General features: G+C 38.7%; 1 protein-coding gene across 1 annotated transcript in view; it reads left to right on the plus strand.

The window, feature by feature from the left end:
* Nucleotides 1-20,098, plus strand: part of LOC147070221 (uncharacterized) — a 189,627-nt gene that overhangs the window by 167,965 nt on the left and 1,564 nt on the right. The window contains exons 2-3 of the mRNA XM_085949700.1: nucleotides 15,960-18,494; nucleotides 19,348-19,630. Coding sequence (XP_085805826.1) covers nucleotides 16,125-18,494; nucleotides 19,348-19,630 — 2,653 coding nt within the window. The 5' untranslated portion in view covers nucleotides 15,960-16,124. The remainder of the gene's footprint in view (nucleotides 1-15,959; nucleotides 18,495-19,347; nucleotides 19,631-20,098) is intronic.

A 20,098-nucleotide genomic window follows, 5' to 3' on the forward strand; every position in this document is an offset into this window, starting at 1 on the left:
ACCGCTCCGCACCACAGTCGGTCTTAATCGAGTGTATCTTCGTTTGGGTGTGAGGCATCACAACAGTTTGTCATGACTGGGAATGTCTCAGGTGTAGTTACCCAAGATTGAGGTCGCCATGTATTTAAATATATGCTTGGAATGAATTTACATGACTAAGTTAAGAGATGGCAGAAAAGAGCACGTAGAGGCGAAATTAAAATTGTACATAGTATGTACCAAAAGCTCCCGAACAGTAGTTGTAAGTGTAGAGATCTTCACATTGGCATTATGACACCGCAATTTTTCGAAATATAACAGCAGGTTAATCGATGTATTTATTATGATAGGTACCTATCTATTAAATCTGTTTTAAAATTTGTTTTTCGCGCCGTAAAATCCACATTGATGTCCGTCCGGACAGTCGAGAAAGAGTTGGGTACATGTGAATTGTACGTATAAAATGTAGCACTAGCAAAATTCACAGTGAGCTGTCTTACCGGAAAGAGACGGCCGTGTAGCATTGAGATCTGAATATGTACGAATTTCCCGATACGCCAAGAACGTAAAAAGGCCACAGGTTTCGAAAAACGACCACCACAACCCTGGGCTATTGGAGAAGTAACAACGGTCTCTGAGTATTCAATAACTTGTAAAATCTCTTAAAAGAAATACGTTCGGGGGGTTGCGACCACTGAATTAAAATCTTGTTTCGTAGCCATTCGTATAGTTGAACGTACCTAAGTCATAAGGTAGTAAGTTTAATTTCCCACTTTTAAAAATTGCAACGCATCACATACAAAGCAAACGAATATCGCTTCAAGCCTCAGTGTACCCACACTTACTAATCTTACTATCTTCGTTAAATATGTGTCACATTGAACCGCTCTGACCTCTCGTTCATTTATTTTCGACACTATCTCGAACGCGAATCTCGGGTCACTGCCACCGCGCTGCCAGTGTGGAGAACCTCTTGTTTCTCTGAGCTTCAATATCATTTGTCTTATCCGTAATTCGTGACCCCTTGCGAGAATCTCGCTTTTGATTAATTTTGAATGATTTGACATTTTCAGGCAGTTGGTGCGTAACCGGTGGCTCGCGGTCACTGTTGCCAACTGTCATTCACTAAAACTTTGCCAGATAGCGTAAGAAAATAAGCTAGATGGCAGAATAAAATGCTACATTTTACAACTAATGTAATAATAGGTCATAAAATTAGTAAAACTTGTAACTGTAGCGGCTTAACTTCGAAAACAGACCCGTAGATGGAGCTGCCCATTCACTGGACGCTGCAAGCGCTATGTAGACGGATTAGGATTTAACTCTATGTTAACTCCGTAATTTTTATCTCTCACAGTTTTACAACCAGTCATCTTAGTTTGATTAGCCCTGACCCTTTTGATCATACAGGCCCTCTATTTTTGAAACTTAGTACCTTACACTATCAAGATTCGTTTCTAGTAATAAGTGTGGTTTCTAGTTGTCAAATGTGATACCTACCTGACCTAAACTAATTCTTTGGCAAGTCGAGCGATTCATCTTATCTTGTTAATCTATTTTCGTGTACCGTTTGGAAGTATTCTCTGTTATTATTGAATAAACTCTGTGAACTCTGAATAAATACTAAAACCGGTTTCTATTTTATAAATAAAACATAGATAGATACTATATAATTAACATAAAAAAGCGTAATACCAGCATCATGATTTTCATGCAAATCTGATGTAATATTCTAGCTTTATTGTGAGAAATTTTAAGCTGTTGGCGGTGTCGACAAACGCTAGATTTAACGCCATATGCCAGATGGAAATTTTGCCAGTTAAAATGCCTATTCAAAAATGCTATATCTGGCAAGAAAAGGGCTAGTTGGCAATGCTGCTCGCGTTGCTAGTTGGCAACCAGGCTCACAAATCATTGAATTTTTCTTTAGAAATAGTTTATAAGTTATAACCAACGAGTGGCGATTGTGTTTTATGCGTCAATTATATTGAGCTTCTTTACGAGCTGTTTGTTGGCGAATTTATAATCTGCCTGTAAATTCGCCAATAAACAGCTCGTAAAGAAGCTCAATGTAATTGAGGCTTAAGGCTATAGATACTTCAGCTGGGGCACGGTCTAAAACGATCGTGACTACGCGACGCGAAGATTGTGCAAATGACGCGTGCAGAACAAAACATAATTTGTCATAAAAAGTCAACATGCGTCCATTTAATGTTATGTTTATTGTTCTATTACTAATAATAATAATATATTCATTGACATGTTTTCTTTTTCAAGTAAATGGGTAACGTTTTTTAGTCATCTTTACATTATTTAAGAATACATTCCCCCGTTGCCATCACAAACAAATTTACGTGTTCACAGCTCGACTTTCGCTCTCCGATTGCCAGCCAGTCCAAAATTTCGTCGCACCGATAGTTGAAAATTATATGCCGTTTCACTGAAATACCGTCTTAAGCGCAAAGCCTACAGGCAACGGCACACGTTAATTTATTGCAATACTGCATAGTCAAATACATACATTAAAAATATGATAAGCACAGATTTCAGTTTCCGTTAAAATTAAAAGAAAAATGGGTCATCATATGCGACATCCCGGGGGTAGGTAAGTCATACGTTGCTTAGGGCATATTCTAAGAGGCGGCGAAAAAATAAATAATGCGAACATTACTATTTTCGAGAATAGATTCAGTTGAGATGAAAATTTTTACCTGCCACGCTGATGGGGTTTGTCTTTTCTCCAATAGTTACAAGATTCCAATTTTGTCTGCTCTACAGGTAAATTTGTGAAACTGTATTTTGTTTTTGGGTTGTCACTGTGAGTTTTCTCGACGTTTCGGGGTCGAATGGCAAATGCAACGAGAATTAAAACTCGATAGAAGACAGAGGAGGGATACACATTGACCATCCACACACAAAACATAGTAACAAATAATTACAAGATAAAAAGAACTTTTTATATACAACGTTTTTAAATATTCTGTTGAATTATTATGCTCAATATGCTCAAACTTGTACTTGATATGAAGTAAATAAAAAACAAACAAAAAAATATAGAATACCGAAATGTCCATAATAACGCACGTATATATTAATAATTTAGTTGCTAGGACTACCCCCTTAACAACCAATAATAGTCTTTTACTTTTTACTGATTTTTCTGAAATAACTTTCCATACAAAACAGAATTAACTGAAAATGAATTCAATTCTGCTTAAAGATTGCTAAAAGTATTAAAAGAATGCATTGGGATCGTGTTCTGATATATTCTAAAAGTTTCAAATGTCTAGCTAGTCGGGAAGTTAGTTAACAATCGATCGCAAGATTTGTACTGGACAAACAACCACCGGACGAACAAGAATACGAGCTAATAAAAACGTTGTAAAAAAACCGCAAAACTCTCTCGCAATATATACAGATTGATGACCTCTGTTATGGAGAGTGATCGGTACCTACACCGATGTGATGTCAATATGACGACAAAAAATGCTACATAATTATTAATTATTATAACATTTTAATCTACTTGTTTCCACAATCACGATGCAGGCTTCTTGCAGACATATTTCTACATACGAAATCATTTTTTTTCTTCAATTTGTTGATAACTAAATTATTGTGAATTTATTTAATAGATAACAGATTCACTGTATAAAAAATTACGTTATTAATTTATCACTCAGCAATAAAATGCATGTATCTAAGTCAGTTAAAGTGTATTTTTTTACCATGTCCGATCCTAAGAAGATTATAATGGGCCTCCGGGAGGTTGTATTAACACATTTTTGTTTTTACGAGAAATGAATGATAGCCACTTGATAAACCTATTAGGTCCATACTCTGGAGCCGTGACTAGAGTTTGGTTTCGGGAATTTCCCGACGGGAATTCTCGAGAAATTTTCAAGATTTTCCATCCCGAATCATCGAGAATTGAAATTTTTAAATCCGGGAAATTCCGGGAAATCCCGGATCTCGAGAATCTTTTCTCGGGATTCGGGATTTCTTTATTATCAAATATTAATTGAAAAAACGATTTTCTTTATGAAAAAAGTGGACTGAAACACAGAACGTTCAAAGACTGATCGGGGCATTTAATACAATTAGCCAACGTAGACTCAAAATGAACGCAATTTTTGCAACATCAGGGAATTTTGTGTCTCAAAAGCGTACGCGATTGTCAGACGCAGCGATTGACAGTCTTTGTTTTTTTTTTAATTCTATGTTAATAAGTAATGTTTTGGATTATTTTTGTTTCCCTACTTCTATTTTGTTTGACTTCGTACATAAATAAAAAAAATCATATTTTTTTGGAATCTGTTTTTCCACTGATTTTCGAATTTTTACAGGTTTTTTTTAAATCTCCCGATATCTCCAGAATTATTTTCTGGAAATCTCGAATCTCGAGAATTCAAAATTTCATCATTTCGGGAAATCCCGAATCTCGAGATTGAGATTTTCTCGGGAATTACCCAACTCTAGCCGTGACACGACATTATTTGAATTCAAAAATAAAACAATAATATTAGGTATATTATTGCCTACTTAATTCATTTCCACAACTCATATGGGCATTGATAACTCACCAATAACATCGTTAATTAAACAATACATGAAAATGGATTAAATATACGTAATAGTGGCGCTATAGACCATTCAGGTCCTCTTCTACTCCAGTTGGCCACATTCAGCCAGTTATCTTGACGTTATCCGCCCATCTTCTCCGGGGGTGGTCCAGCAGCCTAGTGCCTATTGGGGTTCCTTCATAAACTTGGAGAGCTCTAGGTCCATAGCCATGGCCCTCACAAGGGGGGGCTGACAGGGCTCTAGCCTGGGTGCCTGGACCCCGCGTGGCGCGTCTACCTTATAAGTTAGTTAGATAAACACACATCACAAATTTGCTCCAATAGTAAAAAGTCACCTATTTTACTTAAAGAATATTAACATTTTAAATTAGGTATGTGATTGTGTGATGCAAATTTTGATTATTGTATGTTGATAATCGAAAAGTTCATTATCCAAATGAATTTATTGAAAAATACAAAAAATCGTTAAAAATACACTGAATACACTTAATTTTACCTGGTACGCCATTTGGGAGACTTTTCTGTAGAGCGTCTGTTTTTAACCCTAGCGATAGGTAGGGGGGGGGGCGACAAAGATCCTGTTCTAGGGGCCCGCTTCAGGATGTGGGGGCCATGTCCATAGCATCCAACAATGTAACCGGCCCATCTTCTTGCCCTCAAGACATTGACTATACTAGGCTGTAATTTTTCGCAAAGCTCAGCATTCGTAAGGATGCACCACCTTTAGCTTTCTTTAACCGGTCCAACTGTTCTTCGATCAATTTTGTTTGGAATACTCAAATATAATAAATAAGTACCTATACCTTAGCTTTAGACTATAGATACATCACCTATACAGTCTTTATTATTTCAGTAATAGTTTTGTTCTTTTTACGGTGCATGACTAATTTCTCTAAATATTCACGAAATTATAAAGACTTCAACACGACGTTGAATTTGTCCATGTGATTTTGTTGACATTCACAAAACACATGTAACCTGATGTACACCCGCACTCAGCGTGAATGCAAACGTTTTTGGTTGAAAAAACATTACTGGTGCATAGAGTTGGGTTTCGGGAATTTCCCGACGGGAATCCGGAATCCCGGATCTCGAGAATCTTTTCTCGGGATTCGGGATTTCTTTATTATCAAATATTAATTGGAAAAACGATTTTATATATGAAAAAAGTGGACAGAAAACACAAAATGTTCAAAGACTGATCGGGGCATTTAACGCAATTAAGCCAACGTCGACTCAAAATGAGCGCAATTTTTGCATCATCAGGGAATTTTTTGTCTCAAAAGCATACGCAATTGACAGTCTGTGTTTTTTGAAATTCCATTTTAATAAGAAATGTTTTGAATTATATTTGTTTTCCTACTTCTATTTTGTCTGTCTTCTTACATAAATTAAAAAAAAAAACATGTAGGATAGTACCAGCCGTAAATGTGGTGGATACTGACACTGTCGACGCACTCATTTTCATACAATTTTGTCTTTTCGAACATTCGATGCGTTTATTCGCTGGTGTGTCACTGCCCTAACGAGTACCTCCTACATGGATCAGTCGTGCATATTTGATATGTCTCATAAATATGTATCCGAATTGTATTTCACATCTCCGCTCTTTTGTGAAGTTTGATGTGGGATTGTGATGTCGTGTTGTTGTGAGCTCGGCCGCCATTGTCAGTTAATCAGCACTAATCGGCGTACTCCGGGTCAATCGGCGTCTCTTCGAAGGCCTCTCGATTGATAATGTCGGTGAGGTCTCGAGGTTACGTGGGTTACTTCCTTCGGGCCCTTTACTTGGACAGTTGATTAGAGGAACTCACTTGCGCTGAGATATCTCATATCCACAGTGTCTTGTTCGTCATCATAATAATATTACTGTGCACTCTGTTCTTTTTATATAAGAAATGACCGAGGTAGTTAAATTCGTCCTTACCGTTGCCCGTTGGTATTACCAGAGCCGTGTTGACAATTTGTACCGCCCTATTCAAACTATGCGTCCTCCATTATGAAGGTTTTTAAAGTGGTTACATGTCAATTGTACGTAAAACATTTCTATATTGGTTATTTTCAAAAATTGTTTGCTGCTGGCTTCCTGTAAAGTGTAAACCGACAAGAAACGTGTTTTATTTAGACATGAATTTTATGTCAATACTATACGACCCAAAGAGATTGGACGGTTTTTAATAGACGGCCATATATTTCCGATACAACATTTCACGGTGAAGTGTGATACGGCGAACTGCATACGTACAAGTTTCCGGACACGTTTTAAAGTGTGGTTTATAATGTATTGTAATATTATTTGTTCTATGCTAACAAAAATAAAAAAGAAACCAAGAATTACTATAATTACTGGTTAGAGAAATTACGAGTAGCAAAACGTGACATGGAATGGTGCATGTTGGGGATAACGCGGAAAGATTACAAAATAAACCCGTGGAACAGTCGGAAGCCAACAGCGGTGGAGTGAGGTTGTACAACTTCGCTTGCGGATTCGGGACGCAATTCGCCTGGTTACTCGCGAACGGTTATAAATACGGGATACAACAAAAATAATATTGTTTGTAAATGAATTTGACAATAAACTCAACATGTGTGGTCCCATGTGATTTTGACAATCAGTGCCAATGCTTGAGAAAAAGTGAAAAATATTTATTGTTGCACGGATAGTGCACTTTGTGCGGGGAGTGCGTCAAACGCTGTGAAGCGAGGGGTTGTCCACACTGTTTTTTGTTCACACTGTTGCGCGAATTCCAAGACCGCGTGAACGGCAAAAGCAATAAAATGGAAAACACCACGATGGAAGTGAATGAAACCAAAAAAACGAAGAAGAAAAGAAACGATGATGAAGAGGAAGTGGTTGGAGAAAAAGAAGAAGAATGGCAGACGGTGACCTCTGGAAAAAAACCCAGAAGAGACTCTGGGGTCACTCCAAAGGGAAACCAAAACATCGTCATGATAGCGACGGGAAGTAAAATTCCATTAAAATTGAAAATAGCGCAGATGCTGCATAAGGCAGGAGTAAAAGTACAGAAAATTTACAATAAAAATTTAAAGACGTACATCCAAGTAGAAGACGAAAAAGAAGCAGATAAAGTGAAACAAGCTGGAGAACTCAAAGATCTCGGTTTTGTGACCAAAGAGAATGACTCCTGCTCTTATGGAGTAATAAGAAAAGTCGATATTGATATGGACCTCCAAGAACTGCAAATGGAAATCAAAAGTGATGCAAAAGTAATCAACCTTAAGAGGTTGACAAGAAAAGGTGATACAGGAGAGCTGACAAAGACCTCGTCAGTCAGTATTAAATTTGGGGAGAAAATATTGCCGAGAACAATTTACATATATGGAGTCTCTTTTGCTGTAGAACCGTATGTATTCAGGGTTATGCAATGCTACAAATGCTGGCGATATGGGCATATCGCGAACAATTGCGGACGTACAGTAGAAACGTGCCCTAAGTGTGGTGAAAACCACAAAACCTGCGAAAAAAATGAGGAAATTACGTGCATCAATTGCAAAGGTAACCACGCGGCAAACAGCCAAAAATGCCCAAAGTGGCAAGAGGAAAAGAATTGCAAAGAAGCAATGAAAAAAATGAACATACCTTTCAAGGAAGCAAAAAAAAAATGTTAAATAATAGCTATGCTGACATATTAAAACAAAAAAAAATCGTAGGAAGAGATGAAAGCGAAACAATTCAAAAAACTAAGGAAAACAAAAAGAAAGAAGAAGCGGTGGTAGAAGCTTCAGGCTCAACAATAATATCTACAGGTAGTAGCGTAAAGCCTACAAAAAATAAGAAAAATTCAAAAGGGAAGACAGAGGTTAACGCGATGGGAGAAATTATGAAAGTCTTGCTGAAAGGGGGAGACTGGCAGCAGATCATTAAACAACTAATAATTAAAGCAGTGGACTGGGTATGCAAACAATTCAAAGAAGGACACTTAAAGGAAATTCTAGGGGAGGTTCTGGAGCAAAATGGATAATAAAAAACAAATTAGGATTTTACAATGGAATGCCAGAAGTATGAAGCAAAAAAAGGATGATATAGAACTCTACTTAATAAGACAAAAAATTTCAATAGCATTAATCTCAGAGACTTGGCTGAGGTCTGAATTAGACTATCTGAAATTCAATGATTACACGATGTATCGAAAATACAGAAGGGATGGACACGGAGGAGAGCGATTCTGGTGCATAAAACACTGGCGTCTAAAGAAGAAAGAAAGAAAGACGGAAGAGCTAGACAAAATAATTATAAAGCCATTTAACAGAATAGGAGTGAGGACCTGATCGAAGGATCCCCTTCTAGAAGAGAAGAGGCGATATGACAGCGAGTCGCAGTCAAAGCCTCGGTAAAATCACAAAAAAAAAAAAAAACCCGTGGATAAGGAATCAGTACGCGATGTTACAGAGGTCGTTAATCAAATGAAATGGCAACGGGCTGGACATGTCGCTCGGCGAGTGGATAGCCCCTGGAAAAATTCCGTCATACAGTGGTACCCAAGGGACACTAAATGTCCACAGGTACGCCCTAAAACCCGCTGGAGAGACGAACTCATAAATGGATGTGGATGTACGTGGCAGCGAAGAACTAGGAACCTAGAAACGTGATGGGGGCTTAGGGAGGGGCTTCATCGACCCCGGTTGATGATGACTGGTCAATGACATTCAGTTAAACGGCAGGTCAAAATCCACCAGTTAGTATCCGTAGGCAAACCTCTGTCAGAGCCATAGCCATGACAATAACAATGTCCAAATGAGTTATTTAGAGTGTTGAATTGTTTAAAATGCCATCTCAGTATCCGAAAAGTATGTCAGCAAGTGTTAATCCGTGACGAAGCTACAACTATTTTTTGTCGGAATAGTAGAAAGAAGATAAAATTAATATTTCAATTGCCCTCCTGTGAAGTTTCAAATAATTGTCACCTACGCACTTTGGCTTAGTACTATTAGTAGGTAATTAGAATACACACATGTATTTCGTGAAAACGGGCGTCCACATCCAAAGGCAGATATTTATCTACGTAGGTTGCCTACCGTGGGTGTTACTACGTCTCTGAATATTGCATATTGATATATTACACACCCTCCCAACGTTATCACGACCGTTAACACAATAATATTATGTACGTTAATAGCGCATCCACATGTGCGTGGATTTACTTGTACCAATATTGTGTATTTTAACCCTTAGAATGCTACGCAACGATATATCGTTGATTTTGATAATGGCCAGAAATGCTAACAACGATCGTCGTTTTGCTTTTGATGCCTGAAATGTTAAGTTAATTTGGGAACATACTAGTGCAACAGTGGTACGAAACATTGTTTTATCTATTTAGTTTTATTGTTGTATAATATAACCCGATTCATATATGTTTTGTGACTGGGTAGGCTTAGAACTTATAACTATTGTATATTTTTTTCATGGCATCACCCTTTTTATACTTAATAAAAACAATTCCAAATACAAATTTCAGTTTACAATATAAAAAAATGTTTACAGTTAAATTCTTGGTGGAAGGACAATGTTTTATTTTATTTTATGGATTTGAACCAATGGGAAAGTCTTTTACTCAACTCAGTGTTTAAAGTAAAGTGGATATCTGCTATATAAAAACAGTTTCATTTATAAAAAAAATAATGAAATAAAATCATTTGCAACACATATTTTAAATGTTCCAATAAACAAACACCATAAAGACCTTTTTCACAAATCACGCATATTGTACGAGATCTTTTAACGAGGCCACCATGCAAATTTTTTTTTCAGCCGGGTAGTTTCCTAATTCCACTACTTTGTATTATACCGCGTGTGGGATAACCGATTGTTTCCAATAACTGGTAAAAATCAAAACTCTCGCGATCGACCGTATGATGGAGCGAGAAAGAGATATGTCAATTACTTTTAACAGTAGATGCAGCGCGGGATATCTAATTGCCTCATTATCTATTCAAAACGATAAATTAATTACGAAACGTGTTTTCATAATATTCCGATTTCGCAGAATCAATTAGAGTGGTAAGGTATCTAAAAATAATACAATACTTTAATTTATCGACAATTATTGGTAGCAATCCTCGACCTGATTTTGCAAAACATCGTAGCAGCCAAAGGGTTAAACTATCGCGATAATGACTGTTTAACTGTCTCGCCAATCTCATTCTTCAAGAGTAAGCGAGACGCGATATTGTAATTGTATGGTATCTACTATTATTGACAGATCGTAAAAATCGGTTAACGTCAAAATGAGTTTTTTTCCCCTTTTTTTGATCCATGCATGCAATCTTACAACGTGCACGATAAAACGTGATTACACGTGCAATTTACAACGTTTTTATTAGGTCGTATTCTTAATTGTTCGGTGGTTGTTTATCCAGTACAAATCTTGCAATCGATTTTTAACTAATTTCCCGACTAGATAGACATTTGAAACTTTTAGAATATATCAGAACACGATGCCAATGCATTTTTTTAAATACTTTTAGCCATTTTTAAGTAGAATTGAATTCATTTTCAGTTAATTCTGTTTTGTATGAAAAGTTATTTCGGAAGAAATCCGTAATCCAATCCACTATTATTGGTTGGAAGGAGACTGGGGTCCTAGCAACTAAATTATTAATATATACTTGCGTTATTATGGAAATCAATATGACATTTCAGTATTATTTCTATCACGTACAAATTTTTTTAATCGGTTAAGCTAGTCAAGTGAAGTTTATACGATTCAACAGAAAATTTAAAAACGTTGTATACAAAAAGTTCTTTTTATCTTGTAATTATTTTTGTTATGACCGCGATAATACGTACTGTCAGCAGTAAATTCATGCACGTGTACACGGGGCTTAAATCTACATTATAAAATGCATGGATCATTTTTTTGTCATATAATAATAAAATTATAATTACAATATTGTTAGTATTATTTAAAAAAAAAAAAAAAAAACTCGGGATCCACCGTTTCACTCAGTGTCTGTCGACATATTATTGACCATGAATCCCGTTTCGAACAAAAAATTCAATAAACTACCGTACTACTACCATATTATAACGTTTATAAAACGATGCTGTGTACAACTACTTCTATTACGAGGGTGGGTCAATAATTCCTTAGAAAAAAGCATTAAAACAGTTTTTATTTTTGTATTTTTTTTTATTTCTCAACATAATCTCCTTGGAGCTCAATACACTTGGTTAGACGTTTCTCAATTTTTTTAAACCGTCAGAAAAATAAGTTTTCGGAAGGTCCTCAAAATAAGCATTTGTCCGATCGATGACTTCTTCATTTGAAAAAAAACGTTGTCCACTTAGCCATTTTTTTAGGTTTGGGAAAAGGAAAAAGTCACTGGGGGCTAAATCTGGCGAATATGGTGGGTGGTCGACCAATTCGAACTTCAATTCTTCAATTTTAGCCATTGATCGTAAACATGTGTGAACACGGGCATTGTCCTGATGAAAGAGGATTTTTTTCCTGTTTAAATGAGGCCGTTTTTCTTCAATTTTGTTTTTTAGCTGGTCCAATAAAGATGCATAATAATCCCCTGTTATTGTTTTTCCTTTTTCCAAATAGTCAACGAAAATAATTCCACGTGCATCCCAAAATACAGTAGCCATAACCTTACCAGCTGATTTTACGGTTTTCGCCTTCTTTGGACATGGTTCGCTTTTCGCAATCCACTGCTTTGACTGTTCTTTCGTCTCGGGAGTATAGTGGTGTATCCATGTTTCATCTACAGTCACAAAGCGACGAAAAAACTCATCCGGATTGCGTTGCATGAGCGACAACAGGGCTTTAGAGGCCACCACCCTATTGCGTTTATTGTCGACTGTGAGCAAACGCGGCACCCATCTTGCAGAAATTTTTTTCATGCCCAATTTGTCATGTAAAATAGAAATGACGCTACCTTTTGAGATCCCTGTAACCTCAATTATCTCACTCAACTTTAATCTTCGGTCACTTAACACCATATCATGGATTTTATTGATCATTTCTGGTGTAGTCACCTCTACAGGACGTCCTGAGCGTGGTTTATCCTTTGTTGATGTACGACCACGTTTAAATTCATTTAACCAGTTATAAATAGTTGCAAGTGAAGGAGCAGATATTCCGTGAACTAAATCCAACTCATTTTTTATTTCCTTTGCTGTTAACCCTTTTATATTAAAATGTTTAATAACAGCTCTAAACTCAATTTTCTCCATTTTTCCATTTTCCACAAGCAATTTTTTTTTTAAATGTACGAGAAACACACAACAACCCGACCAATCTGATTGAAACTTCGCAGCATACTGAATCGGTAGTGCCGCTGCATAAAAACAAACCGCTTACAGTACTAGTCGCGCCACCTGTCGGCTTTTCTAAGGACTTATTGACCCACCCTCGTATCACGTGGATCAGTATAAGAAAACACTATCAAGTCTAGGTACTCAGTGGCGGTTACATCAATAGTAACTATACCTATATACTCCTTAGCGCTAAATAATCAACTTTTACTAATATATATACCTATATATAGTATTTTTTTTTATTTCGTATACAATTTACAAATAATTACAAGATAAAAAGAACTTTTTATATACTTACAACGTTTTTAAATTCCCTGTTGAATCATATAAACTTGACTTGACTAGCCTAAACGATCAAAAAAAAAATTGTACTTGATAGAAATACTGAATAATGAAATGTCATTTCGTATTGATTTCCATAGTAGCGCACATATATATTATTTAATAATTTAGTTGCTAGCACCCCCTAGCAACCAAAATTGGTATCGAAATAACTTTTCATACAAAACAGAATTAACTGAAAATGAATTCAGTTCTACTTAAAGGTGGCTAAAAGTATTAAAAATGCATTGGCATTGTGTTCTGATATATTCTAAAAGTTTCAAATGTCTAGCTAGTCGGGAAGTTAGTTAAAAATTGATTGCAAGATTTGTACCGGACAAACAACCACCGGACAAATAAGAATACGACCTAAGAAAAACGTTGTAAAATAGTTTTATTACATTCAATAAATTTGTCTAAACAGTTTCACGTCTCTTCGTGCAGCTCTTATGTGTGCCATTCCAATTGCTCGATTTTCGGTTCTAGGATAATCACTTCCCGGATAAAAGCCCCCGTATGAAAAATAAAAAAAACTCATTAAATAATATTTCATTGACAAAATAAATGTGGTCTTTTCGTTAGTTACGCCACGGTATATGCATGACAGGATGTGGAGACGTGGCATGTGGCAGAGAGAAATTATTTATATATAAGTACTTAAAACTTACCATCGTTGAATTTTTGACTGACATTTTTTAAATGAAATATTATACCTACACGAGGAACTTAATTATGGTGCCTTGACTTTTAGCAGGGTCAATGCCTGTGTCGTTTACCCTATCTCGGATCAGCGCGAAAATGAATAATTCATTATTTCGTTATAATATTACTCCGAATAATAATATATCAACAACAACAAAAAATCAACGCTTTCTTTCCGTCAGATGAGCTCGTCCTTGTAATAGATGGCGTAGGTTGACGGTATGTATTATTGAAAATACATACTTACATTGTAATGTAAATCAATAAACTTACGTAAAAAAACCATTTTCGCACACTGGTGTGAGCGTGTACTGAAGGTTGAACGATTACGTAAAAAGGGTCGCCGCATTTTTGAAGTTTACTTTACCAACTGATGTTATCATTCTTACTTAGTTGAGAGATACTGACCTTCTAGTTATTTTTTGTTTGGTCAGTATTTCGTAAATCAACATTATGATATATTTTTATTAGCAGTATAAATATCTATTTTGATAAGTATTTGTTTATGTAAACTAAATATTATATTATAAACGCCCACGATGGCCGAGCGGGGGCGCCTACCGCGTCGGTCAGTGGCGAAGGGTGGAGTTAGGCTGTAGAGATCCGACATAAATAGTGCACACTATACTTTGTCAGTCATACATATTTGTTTTCATTGAAATAAAAGTATTGTGTTGGTTAATTTTTGAAATTCAATTAAATCCTGCTTATTTATTATGAATAATCTGGTAAAATCACAAATAACAGTGGGTATTTAAGTGGATAATTATCAAAGCTTGTCCATATTTTCTCTTTTTTTCTAAACAATGCATTGAATGCTGTCAACGCAAAAAGTTCATATTACTCCTAGTAACGTTGGAAATTTTATCGCAACCGCTTGTGGAGATGCCCCAGTGAACTCAGAAATAATGGGAACTGAAATACCTGACGGGTGTGGAGTAACAGGCAACCGATCTCGAGTGTGGAAGTATATGGGATAAACTTAAACACGTGTTAAGAATACGCTTGTTCTTCGTTTTGACAACTGCTCTCGGTTTGTTCACTGACGCTCATTCAATATTTGTGTATTTGAAGGTTGCAACACACACTATTGCACGTCTATAATGTGTGGGTCATTTTAGTTGGACACTCACACATTCAAAACCCTGCTTCATCATGTAGTGTATTGGGTTAGGTACCTATAGCGTATCGGAATTCTATTTATTAATCTATTCTGTGAGATGCCCATACACACCAAAATCACACAGAGCGTTTTTCAATAGATAAATGTCTTCTTCGCTAGGTGCATATAACTAACTATAACAATTATAGTTTTGATGTATGAACATATAAATATTGTTATAATATATCGTTATAATATATTAAAAAAATAATAATGATTATAAGTAGCAATACCTAGGGGCCTCGCCTTGCACTTGCTAGATGGTGCAGAACCTATTTGAAAGAATGAGGGCAATTTATCCATTTTCCATTTTTTCACGGGCTGCAGTGGGTAAAAGTGTTGAAAAATAATGACATATTATACTAGACTAGACATACATTTTATTATTTTATATATGATAGTTATATATTGGTGTTGAAGTACCTACTTGTTATTTTGGGCCGCAACAAAAAATTCCATTTTATATAGGTACTTACCTAATTGTGTAGAAATATTGCACACGTAGATAATAGTACCGTCTAACTAAGTAGCCGGTTACGCTTCCATCCAGCTGGTTTTAGGTATTTTTAAATTTACTCGACTATTTGAACTTGAAAAGTTTGCCCTGAATGTGAGAAATTTTGCCGTTGATGCTCGAGTGCTTGAGTACTTCGTAGATAATGTGGGTACCTAACCTACCTACTTCAAACTTTTCACTGCGGTGAGATATTTTACTATTATAGTACAACAACAGATACTAACTTTATATTTCAACCTTCTGACATGGGTCGGAGGTCACTTCTTAATAGGCTTGCTAAATAGATAACGTAAATGTTATATGATATATCTTACGTTCTCTAGAATTGGAATACCTAGTCTAACTATTTGTCTACCATTTTTTTTAGTTTAGCAGTTTAATAAAATAAGGGGTGTTTTTTTGTTGCAGTGTGGAGGCTCCCGGCCTTGGGCTGACCCGCCGCATGGCAGCCCCGCGGGCGCGGCGCGTGCACGCTGAGCCCCCCCCGCGGGCGCCACCCGCGCGCCCTGCGCCCCCAGCCGCCGTCAGTCTCCTCCGCGCCAGGAGCCACCGTCTCACGCAGCACCTCAAGGAATGGATCGCGGAGGGGAAGCGGCCTCAGGTCACCGCAATGATCGCAGCGCCTTACTGAACGCTTCTTCTCAGGGAGGGAACTCCGAACTTCCAGACGATGCCGGCGCCCTTCGGTCCGGCGGCAGGTCCGCCTCCTCGCTCAGCAACGGCGGGCACGAAGATGATCGGCGTCGAGGGAGGAGGGAACCCGCCGTGAGAGATCCGCTCAAAGGCTTTCTGGCGGAGGACGAAAACGTCCGTCTGCTCGAGAGCGAAGTCGGCGGTGACGGTTCTCCCCCGAAGGACGACCCCAGCGATCGGGAGAAGCGACTCGCCGCTTTGAAATTGCCTTTGAAAGGGATCACGTCAGACAGACCTCTTTCGGAAAATACTCGGCTCTTAGGAAACGACAGCAGAAATGTTCTTCCTAACGAAACCCGGACGTCGGCCAAAGACGGCGATCAGGAGAAACGGCGCGCCGCTCTCAAGTTGCCATTGGCGGGCGTCACCGCAGTCGAAGGTGATGAAGAGTGCCTTCTGCCTAAGGGCAACGGGTGTGTTTTAGAAAATAAACCGTACGTGAAACAGAACGGTGGCGTTTTGCACAGCATTCGCGAAGTGGAATTGGACGATTCGTGCGTGAACTCGAAACCCCGCGCTGCGAACGTGCGGCAAGATAGTGTAGATAGTATTTTAAAACCTAAAAGTATAGTGAAAACCCCGTCTGATCACGGCCACGGCCAACGGAGAGTGTCCCTCAAAAGTGATTTGGCGCGCAGCCCGAAGAGCCGGGGGATAGTGAAGTCGAATTCGGCGGACAGTGATAAACCGGTTCTGCACGTGCAATTTCACAACGGATGCGCGGACGGTTCCGTGACGACGGGACCGGCTCGAGATGCTCGCTCCAGTCCCACTTCCAGCATCGATGACTCGTCAGCGGACGGAAGCAGCAGTTCTGAAGATAATTCTTCTCTGGGCTTATCCGAAGCCCGCCCTCCCGACGGAGGGTGGGGATGGGTCGTGGTCTTCGCCACGTTCATGGTCAACTTGATCGCCGACGGCGTCGCGTTCAGCTTCGGCGTTATGTACGTCAATTTCTTAGAATATTTCGGTGAAGGAAAAGCCAAGACGGCGTGGATTGGCAGCGTTTTCATGGCCATGCCGTTGCTATCTGGACCGATCGCCAGTTTTCTGACGGATAGGTACGGCTGCCGGCGAATGTGCATCGTGGGATCCATACTGGCATGCATCGGCTTCGTCGCGTCCTCGTTTGCGAAAAATATGGAAACGCTCTTTTTTACATTCGGAATCGTTTCAGGTTTCGGCCTGAGTCTCTGCTATGTCGCAGCCGTTGTCATCGTCGCTTATTACTTTGAGAAAAAGCGTTCATTAGCGACTGGATTGTCTGTGTGTGGGAGTGGAATCGGTACTTTTATATTTGCTCCACTAACTCAGGTTTTGCTCGACAAGTATGGCTGGAGAGGAACCACACTAATTCTTGCCGGACTTTTTCTAAACATAACCGTCTGCGGAGCGTTAATGAGAGACCTCGCCTGGACAGCCATAATGGCCAAAGCGAAAGCGCGAGACAGGAAGAGGTCCCGAGAGCAGAAAAGACTTAAACGCTATGAGTCTTCCGCCGACTCATTTTCAGACAGTAAAAGCACAAATACCATCGGTACCGCCTCCCAACCTCCCACCAGCGAAATTGTTGCCGTCGGTGAGAGCTCTGATACAAACACCAGACAATTCAGTTCACTAGTCAACTTGCCGACGTACGTTAACAATGGTGAAAATGTTCCCGTTGAAGTATTAGAGCTCTTGGCTACACATAAAAACGTTTACAATGTCCTGATGCAGAATTATCCCAGCATGCTAGTATCATCCAGAAGTTTCAGCGACAGCGGTCGCTTAAACGAGTTTGGATCAAAAATTAAAGAAGCACCACGACCTATAAACCGATCTCCCCTTCGATTAAACCCATTACCCGCTGTACCTACAGTGCGTCCCACGACAGCGTACTTAAAAGACCTGAGGATCCACAGACATTCGTTAACGTATAGAGGCGCCATGTTGAACATCAACCGATACCGCCTCCGCGCTTCTTCTTGCCCCAACATTTATAGGAACTCGATGACAACGATAGCGAAAGAGAAGCAGGAGTGGTACGCGGGGCTGTGGGAGTTCTGGGACGTGATTTTGGACATGCTGGACTTCTCGCACTTTGCCAATCCGCACTTTCTACTCTTCGCCATATCCAACTTTCTGCTGTACGCGTGGTATGACGTGCCTTATGTCTTCATCAACGACTACGCTGTTGAGATGGGATACACGGAAACTGACGCCTCCATGCTAATATCCGTTATTGGCATCGTTAACATGGTTGGAGAGGTAATCAAAAAAAAATATATATTCACATATTCTTTAAAATTATTTTCAATTCCATTTATTACTGGTTACTAGTTATGCTGTTCGCACACAACAGCCGCATTTGCATATGACACGTGTTCATTTCATGAACTGTTTGAATACAAGGAATGGATGTGGGGTACCTTACCGCGCCTCATTGCTTACACAGCGGGAAACCTGCATTTCCCTGCATCCATTCCTCATGAGATTCTGTGCAATAAACACTCGCACAAGACAACCACTCGCACTCACAAGTGCGAGCAGGTCTAGTTAGTTACTGTGGCTTCAAATCCTGGCTGGTCGATTTTAACATGTTGTCTTTTTTATTAATTGAATTGGTGTTTACGTTGTAGAACTGCGATATGATGGATTTTACAATAATTGAATTATTTATGCCGACTTCAGGCTATGAAGTTAACTAATTTCCTAAACATAAAACTAAATAATGTAGCTAATAAATAAGACACGCTAGAAAGAGAGCTTGCATTGTGTTAATAAGAGAGGTTGCATGTTTCTTCTTTCGCCTACCAGTTGCGTAGTGCTTTTACTTAATTAATTAATTATTGTATGCAGTCTTTTTTCTGATTAATTTGCTTATGGTTTGATAACAGAGAATTCACATAAAAGTAAAGTTATTTAGATGGCGAAACATTTTGGTATTCATATATTCCAGAATGAAGAGGATATCTTGATATAGTTTTTGGTCCAATAAAGACCAGGACCATTCAGAATAGATGAAACCGGTCCTGATCTGTATGTGGTTGAACACTATGTACTGTATTATATTTTAATTTGTATGTCCATGGGCTAACCTGATGGCGTCTTTATTTTCCAGATATTTCTGGGCTGGGCCGGTGACTGGGAGTCGGTGAACGCGAGTGTGGTGTATGCGTGCTGCATGCTCTTCTGCGGTATAGTGACTGCCATCGTGCCGTTGCTCACGTCGTACACGGCCCTCTGCGCAGCATCGGGAGCCTTTGGGCTCTTTATTGCGGCCAACTATTCCCTCACCAGCATCATCCTGGTGGAGCTCATTACACTGGAAAATTTCACCAACGCGTACGGACTGCTTTTGCTCGTGCAGGGTATTGCCAACCTGATCGGCCCACCTTTGGCCGGTGAGTGTCAATGTTCAATGTGCCACGGTAACATCCACTATATTGACTCCCTTTCGGGGATCAGGCTGGAATCGAATTCTGGTGATCTTGTAACTCTGAGTTAGCTTAAATTTAATATGTAACAATATTACAATTTAGTTGTAAGATGTAGGCCATTTTTGAGAAGATCACCACAACACATCAATGACTGATGGCTTCAGGTAGAAAAAAAAGCGAGAATGGGTGAGGCTTAAATATTATCGTTATTTGCCGTTTAACTGGGAGTCACAGAGAATATGGCAGTCAAACCCTGTCCTTTTAGCAGGCCACCGCAACCCGTAACGATTTCATTTATAAATTGTAATTATAATTGATTTTTGTATACACACGTAACGTAATCGTATCTCTGCAGTCGAACGTTGACTATGTAATGCATGCTGATGCATGGTAGGTTGAGATCATGGCCCCGCACAAGGGAGTTGATGACAG

Source organism: Rhyacophila brunnea, unplaced genomic scaffold (genome assembly GCF_057557595.1).
Source record: "Rhyacophila brunnea isolate RB1 unplaced genomic scaffold, BYU_Rbru_1.0 scaffold_22, whole genome shotgun sequence".
NCBI lineage: Eukaryota > Metazoa > Arthropoda > Insecta > Trichoptera > Rhyacophilidae > Rhyacophila > Rhyacophila brunnea.